The 8,096-nt window shown below is 38.3% G+C and overlaps 3 protein-coding genes across 3 annotated transcripts in view; all 3 read left to right on the top strand.

The window, feature by feature from the left end:
* Nucleotides 1–1,527, top strand: part of SARC_03025 (STE/STE20/PAKA protein kinase) — a 7,081-nt gene extending 5,554 nt beyond the window's left edge. Inside the window, exons 7-9 of the mRNA XM_014303210.1 lie at nucleotides 218–383; nucleotides 756–893; nucleotides 1,306–1,527. Coding sequence (XP_014158685.1) covers nucleotides 218–383; nucleotides 756–893; nucleotides 1,306–1,392 — 391 coding nt within the window. The 3' untranslated portion in view covers nucleotides 1,393–1,527. The remainder of the gene's footprint in view (nucleotides 1–217; nucleotides 384–755; nucleotides 894–1,305) is intronic.
* Nucleotides 1,528–3,987: 2,460 nt separating this feature from the next.
* Nucleotides 3,988–5,909, top strand: SARC_03024 (hypothetical protein). The gene has a single exon (XM_014303209.1). It carries the CDS (start codon nucleotides 4,086–4,088, stop codon nucleotides 5,040–5,042), a length of 957 nt encoding a protein of 318 aa, XP_014158684.1. The 5' UTR covers nucleotides 3,988–4,085; the 3' UTR covers nucleotides 5,043–5,909.
* A 1,007-nt stretch (nucleotides 5,910–6,916) lies between these two features.
* SARC_03023 (hypothetical protein) overlaps nucleotides 6,917–8,096 on the top strand; it is a 3,424-nt gene continuing 2,244 nt past the window's right edge. Inside the window, exons 1-2 of the mRNA XM_014303208.1 lie at nucleotides 6,917–7,173; nucleotides 7,352–7,870. Coding sequence (XP_014158683.1) covers nucleotides 6,960–7,173; nucleotides 7,352–7,870 — 733 coding nt within the window. The 5' untranslated portion in view covers nucleotides 6,917–6,959. The remainder of the gene's footprint in view (nucleotides 7,174–7,351; nucleotides 7,871–8,096) is intronic.

The following is an 8,096-nucleotide window of genomic DNA, read 5'->3' as shown; positions in this document are numbered from 1 at the left end:
TATATATATATATATATATATATATATATATATATATATATATATATATATATATATATATATATATATATATATATATATATATATATATGTATGTATATATATATATATATAAATGTAAAAAATATATGTAGTCTATAGATATTAGATGCTCTATGCACATCTGGCTATTTAAAAAGTACTTATTGTAAAACAAAATCGTTTCCTCCAACCACAGTGACTCACAAAAACGCCAGACGATGGTAGGTACTCCCTACTGGATGGCGCCCGAAGTTGTGACGCGAAAAGCATACGGTCCCAAAGTGGATATCTGGTCGCTTGGGATTTTGGCCATCGAAATGCTTGAAGGAGAGCCTCCGTATCTAAATGAAAACCCTTTGAGAGTATGTGGACTTGAAGCCTTAGTTTTATACTCTTACCTTGTTTTCGCACTTGCGTGCTGTATTTCACCAAACAAGAGGTGTTTTTTAGTTGTGGCTGGTGTGCGAGTCTATTTTTCTTCGGATGTTTTCTGGAGCCACCTATACGATGGACTACTCTTTGCTCACAGATTATTTGTGGCACTGTTATAGTTTATGTGCGTGCGTATGTACGTAGTTGTAGTACATGCTTGCTGTTTGCACGTCGGCACACACACACACATATATATATATATATATATATATCCCGACATGCTACATGCCTACATCGGACGTACAGGATCGTAAGTCCACATAAACATGCAGCTAACCAGCGTTTTCGTCGTTCTCATACAGGCTCTGTACTTGATTGCCACAAATGGAACCCCTGAGATCCAAGACCCCGACCGCCTATCCGATGACTTCAAAGATTTTCTCGCGCGGGCATTGGAGATGGACGTGGAGAAACGATACAGTGCCTCTCAACTTTTGGAGGTATGTCTGGTTTTCAACGTTGTGCTGTTTGCTTATGAGCATGTCTATGTGCTCGTGCTGAGGATACTGTATGGCTTGTCTAGTTTGCCAAACGTGTTTTATGCTGTGTGTTGACATACGTTCATGCGCTTGCGTGTGCTTGTGGATGATATGATTTCCGTGCTGTTGGATTTGTGAGTGTGAGTGAGTCGAGTGCAAGTAAATTAACGTCAAGTTGCTTACGAGTTGCAGACATGGTATTTTATGCGCGGAAATGCAAAGTGCTGTAAAGCTAAATAAGTCCATGCACATATAATTTATACATATTTCATTTCTCACTGAGCAATGCCATGTTCTAACATACTTGGCGAGCCTCACTAAGTATTTTCATAGCCAAACTAATTTATCCATTGCTTTCTTAACCTGAACGCAGCTTCCATTCCTTAAAATGGCCGCACCCTTGTCCACCCTGAAGCCCCTGATCCAATACTCTATCCAACAAGCGGGCATGACCCCCTGAAGTAGCTCATGAATGGTTGTTCGACTATACCCGAAGGAGATCCTCAGATGGAGCACAGCGTGTGTGTGCCTGTATCTATGAGTACTGGTGAAATTATCTATCCATTACGCCACATAAATAAAGATTAATTGATGCTATATACACGTTCGCTGCAATATGGGAAATCAAGGAACTGATATCTGAATCTACACTTCATATATATATATATATGTCTGCCTTTATAATCGGATTTACTCTAATCTATTGCTAACCGTTACCATGTATATTCGTCTGGTTCGTCTCTGTGGAGCAATGTATACTCAAAATTATAATTATGTCGCGACTATCACAAGGAAGCCGAAATATCGTTCAGAAGTGGAAATTTTGCACCATATGGTTCAATTCCTGTACCGTTGCGATAAGCGAGTGGGTTGGATATTGCTTATCTGATGTTGTAGAGTCTATCCCGGTCTCGTGCACGAATGCATCAAATGGTTTTAATACCTTATACGAAGATAGTACATACACTGCGCCGCAAGCTTACTCGAGTCATCGCCCTGCTTGACAATTCTCACCCTCAACCCCACGTTGAAAAACAGTGTTGATTGTTTCATAGTATAACCTTATAAATTACATACGATGATCAGGGAGGTATGTACCCTCAAAAGGCTTCAGTAAATCGGCCATGGTTACTTGCCATGTATATTTGTAGGATCAGTTCTTCAGCTTCAATTTAAATTTAAGCGATAGATGACTGTTGGGTGTCGCATGCCTGACTTTAATTTCATAGGTGATTAGGTACAGCGAATACACATCTGACTGCTAACATCCCCCGAATCCTTATGTACTAGTTGCTTTCTCTCTCTAGAGAGAGCCTGACTTTTCCATCGACAGAGTACCCAGTAGATCCACAAATCTACATACTCGTCGTTCAAAGAAGAACAAACAAAATGCCGTAGGTTTCAACTACACATCAGATGTATCATGTCATGCGAGTAGTGATCTGAATAGCCCAACATCTAACCCCAATATCTAACCCCCCCCCCGATCCCTCGGACCCCGCCGGACCTCGTCACCTCCCACCCCCCCGGAGTTCCAACCCGACGCAATCACGGTGACGCATCTTTCGTTCAGGTTAGAAAAACAAAAAATATATTTTTTCAAGAATATGTACAATATACTCTTTGTCTTTCTTTTAATTAATACACCACTTTGTTAGGTAAAGATATGCTCTATCCTTTTTCTTTTTTTAAAAACATGTAATTTATGCTGAGCTGGAAGCTCCAATGCCCAAACGGCTAAAAACAGATGTGGTCTAAATAGTAAATATTTACACATGTAATACTAAAACAATAGTATTGAAAAGAAAAAAATGATACAGATTAGAGATCACTATTGACTCTATAGTCTATACAGCCTACTAAATACTTGTGGTCACTGGGCTGTGGCAGCAAGTGTGGCTGTGGCCTGTGTGGGCCGACCACCGGACTGCTTTAAAATCTGAATTCTGAATCGCATTTTAAAATTTATAATGACTCATTCTTACTTGCGAGTAGAGAGAGTAGCAAGTAGAGTATAGAATATTTTACCATTTACATATTTTTTATTGCAAATGTATGCGTTCACGAACTTCACAGTCTACACTCTACAGTTCGATTCACACTACAGAGTACAGTCTAAATAGTAAACATGCATTTTGTTAAATTTAAAAAAAAATACACTCAACAAACTTTGATATAATATCATTGTGCACTTATATTACAGATATAGCCATTTTTTTTAAATTTTATGCAGTATGTAATATGTATTTAGTATGTACCAAGTGCCAACTCCTGTATTCTTTATGACTCCCTTAGGGCCTAGAGTAGAGGACTAGAGGCTTACTCTCTCGCCAGAGGTAATACTAGCAGGGCGTGAGGGCGACCCAGGGGCAGGGACACGAAATCTTAATTCAGTAATTACTATATAAGGACTACAGTATAGGAGTAAATGGTGAACTCAGAACTATGAAGTGTGAAGTGTGAACTGTCATCAAGGTACATATTTAAATACTAATAAAGTAGTCTTCAGAGGCTAGATTTTGGTTTAAAAAAAAACAATAGAAACAAGATAATAAAAAATAAAAGCATAAAATATATATATATATGCATAATATTTATTTATATATTTATATTTAAAAATATTTGAATTTATGTATCAAATTGTCATGATCATTTTTTGTACAGGAAATAGAGGCCTTCATAGCATTCTAAATTGAACAAGGCTATAAACGTTTAAAAGAAAACCCCCCCCAGAGCCTTCTTTTTTTACTTTCCACAGGCTATGTTTTAAATAAAAAAACAAAAATAAACAACTTCTTGTAAATAAATACATAAATAAATATATATTTATTTTAAATGATAAAATTTATTGTTTATCACTGTGTTGTTTGTTTTTGTTATTTGTTTTTGTTTTTGTTTAAAACAAAAATAGTCGCATTGGCATAATGTATTGTTTTTAAAATTTGTTTTTGTAAATATGGTCCGAATGATGGCATTTTGAATATTGTGGAGGGTATTGTTTTTTGAAAAATATATAAAATGAATATCAATGTAAAATAAATTTCGTAAACTGTGAAAACGCATGGATTGGTGTACTTAAGAGATCGCAATCATGTGCATTCAAAGCAGACTTATTACAAACCGCAATTTGTATACAATTTAAACGAAATCAATATGCTGTCCCAAAACATCATTCAGGTTGCTGTTATTGCATTCGCTTGCTCGTCAGCAGTTCTAGCGGCATGTAGTGAGGATAACGACGATTACGTCGCCGGAGTTGAGCAAGCCACTCTACAATGGGATTCTGCCTACGACTACCGGGGCAACGAGTGCAATCAGATTGTATTTATCAATGCTGTTCTGGAGAGTAATACACCCACATCTCCCGCATGTTTGCAAGAGGGCTATGCCGCTGGTCTGAATACCGCATACAATAGTGCCCTGAATGAATGTGGTGATTGTCAAGGGGTACCTTCTTACGACCAGGGAGTTAACCAGGCCGTTGTACAATGGAATGCTGCTTGGTCGTATATCGATGACTGCAAAAAGATCGACACTGCTTACAAACAGGTTTCGAGCGCCGGTCCCAACAGTCCCGAGTGCCTAGAGGCTGGTTTCGAAGCAGGCCTCGAAGCTAAGTATGATGCACAACTTATAAAATGCGAGCCGGAGTGTGAGGAATACGGTGAAGATTATGCGAACAGCGTATGGTCATCAGAAAGAGAGAAATACGGGGAAGACTGCGCAAATTTGGATAAGGCTTTTGAAGAGGCGAATAAGAAGACCCCTGCTATACCCACATGCTACAATCAGGCATACGTCAACCAAATCAATACATTATACACCGACTCTTTGGATAGTTGTGTGGACACCTGTATCGCAAACGGAGAAGATCAAGGTGAACGTTTAGCTCAGCAATTCTGCGGCATCAGCAGTGGTATTGAATTGTATAATTCACCACTCACGCTAGTTATTTGCAATGACCAGGAGAAGCAGGCCTGCCTAACTACCTTCGATGAAACGACTATGAGTGACTGTCCAACTAACAGGGATATTCCTGACAACCAGGAGTATTATGAGGCATTACAAGCTTCTTGTGCCATCACTATTGGCCCAGATGCAGGTAAATAAGTTGATTACGAGAATCAGGTGAAGCTAATTTAACAGATCAGGCAGCATACGTCTCTTGATTGTGCGTCACAAGTCATTGAGTTAGCCCGTGGAATCGACGGATATCAGAATTTTCGTATTAGAACTGCAAATATTCTAGAAACATTAAAAATACATCAATACAAGAATAAAGGCATCCGATTTATATATGTATTCAGTAATCGCTGAGAAATACAAAGCCAACCATCTTATGTAGCAAGCCCTTGTCCTGATACAGCCCTCGTAAATTTGTAGGTAAAAAATCCGCTATTAATATTAGACCATGGTTCATGGACACTCGTTGTTTTTGCAATAGCGTTCAGGTAGCATGATTATTTGACTAGATACTCACAGAAATACATACGGTCTACTATATAGTTTGAATTTATAATACCAAGCATGATGTTGATCAAATTAGGTTTTTTTATCCAAGAGCAGATTTTTCTTCTCCCACAGATAGCGATCGTTCGCTGTAAAGCGAACGGTTGCATAGCATAATTTAATTTGTGCAAGTATGCTATGTTAGAACTATGGATATTTCGAGCTAGTGTACAAAATTGTTGATTTTAGTAACAAATCCTTTGATGAGGGTCATGAGGGGCATAACTATACAACTGAAAATGTCTCAATTCTATTCTAGTGTATTGTTCAAATTTTCTATTAGAACGTATATATACCGGATTCCTACTTTGATGCGAAACAAGCCCTAGCAAACGATGATCTAATTAAATACTAGAGAAAATTATCTAAAATGAGTGACCTCTACAGTCATCCCGTCCACAAGGTTCTTATCTTGCTTTGTGTACATACCAGGTATCAAAGCTAGGGAAGAAGATATACTTCACACCATTCGTTCTCCTCACAACCCTTTCACCTCTACCTTTTTCTGTGTCTCCTCACAGATGTGATGAAGTAGCTACCGTAGCGTTTTCAGTTTGAGGGAATCAAACAGACGGTGGGGAACAATATGTTTGTTTGAACATAGCTGAAGAATGCGTGCGGTAAACAAAATAGAAGTCTTACTGTACATAGCGAAGATAGTACCTCAAAGTATACTGCAATAAGATATTTATTCAACTGATTTTAAACAAATGAAGAGTTTGATTTAAAAGGCTATTGTATTTGTATTTTTTTTGTTGTTGTATTGTATATTGTTGTTGTTGTAAAAATATTTTTACATATGTATACTTGTAAAAGAATATAACAAAAAGATGTATTTGTAATATAGTATGTATTTTCATAACCGGAATATATTTTATGATAAATGCTTGGATACCTTTTTTTTAAGAAATAGAAACAAAACAAAACAAAATAGATCTTCGATCTATTTAGTAGGAGCAAGCTAAATAAGTCATTATGTAATTGTTATGTTTAATTATTAAAAAAAACAAAAATATCTATGTTTGACCATTTTATAATGATATAAAACAAAAAAAACAGGTCTGGGGCGCCCTGGCCACCGGGGCCTGGGGGCTGGGGTATACCAAAATTTTATATAAATTATGCTATATTTTCACTTTTCAGAAGGCTATGTATGATATTTATGGACGCCTACTCTAAATAGTAAACATATTACATAGTAGGCTACTTGTGTTTTAGGTCTCTTGCTCCTCTCTAGTGTCCTATAAGAGCCAAGAGGCATGAGGACAGCTGGACAGGACGACCATCTGAGGTTTATTTTGAATTCAGTTTTTTCTTTTTTTTAGACTCACAGCCGGTACGAAGGTTTCATTAATTTCTAAAGAAAACGAACAGAAAAAAAAGAAAAAGGACGCATTCGCATATTCCTCTCATTTAGTTTCCAACACACATGACTTGTTAGTTGTGAAAAGTTGACAACAGTCGACTTGAGTCAAGTTGGAGTGTGTTGACACGCAGAAAATTAAATATTTGTAACAAATGAAATACACGAGTTATGAGCCCACTTTGACTACATTGCACACTGTCGTTTGCAGAGCCACTGCCATACCGATTGTAATCATGGACCAGACTTATGATATTGTACTCTTCTACAAATATGTAGAGATACCAGATGCCAACGAAATTGCTGCGTATGTCAAGCAATTGTGTGCCGCCCATTCACTATGCGGACGTGCGATCTTGGCGCCCGAAGGTATATATTCTGTCGACGTCATTTACGAACCGACTCTCGTCTGTATCTGAACCATATATAATGTTATTAGCTGAAACAAATTGACAGCGTCAGTAGGTTCACACATTATATATGAAAAACTGTGCTAATATTAACACATTCCTACGCCAATCGCTAATCTTATCGTCACCCTCTTCAGGTATCAACGCTAATTTGGCAGGGTTGAAATCCGAGGGAGGAGTGCAGAAACTTGTAGAAGCTCTGCAAGCACACCCTCTATTCGGTTCGGAAGTCGATTTTAAGATGGATTGTGTGACCAGGAATAGCCAGCCCTTTCCGGATCTGGTTGTTAAAGTGCATAAGGAGTTGTGTAGTACTGGAGGGGCGATGCCCTTAGATTTGCTTCACCAGGGTCTGGGAGGAACTCACCTGTCCCCAGCTGATTTTCACAACACCCTCAAGTCTCACTGGGAAGCGAACAAGAACGAAGACGCGGATAGTAAGAAGGATAATACGGGTAACGAGATGAAGAAAGAACTGGTGGTGTTGGACGTGCGGAACAAGCGAGAGTACGCTATTGGTAGATTCATGGACGATGCGCATGATACACAACATCAGGCGTTAGACCCCGACACCAAAGTGTTTGAAGAATGGGCGCGATATGCGGATAAACAGGTTGAAGATCTTCGAGATAAGCAAGTGCTTATGTACTGCACTGGTATGTATGTGTGGATAGTCGCATCATATGCTTGTTGTAAATACCTCCTCGCGAAATGCTCGTAAGGGCAATGAATTATCACACACGTACTCACGCACACACACGTGTACACACAGACACACACACAAATACACACACACACACACATATATATATATATATATATATATATATATATATATACACACACACTACACACACACACAACACACACACACACACACAA

The sequence above is a fragment of the Sphaeroforma arctica genome (genome assembly GCF_001186125.1).
Source record: "Sphaeroforma arctica JP610 unplaced genomic scaffold supercont1.145, whole genome shotgun sequence".
NCBI lineage: Eukaryota > Ichthyosporea > Ichthyophonida > Sphaeroforma > Sphaeroforma arctica.
This window is presented reverse-complemented; position numbering and strand designations above follow the sequence as displayed.

Excerpts from the sequence above, each read along its gene's own strand:
- SARC_03024 (XM_014303209.1), top strand. The coding sequence starts at position 4,086 with ATGCTGTCCCAAAACATCATTCAGGTTGCTGTTATTGCATTCGCTTGC.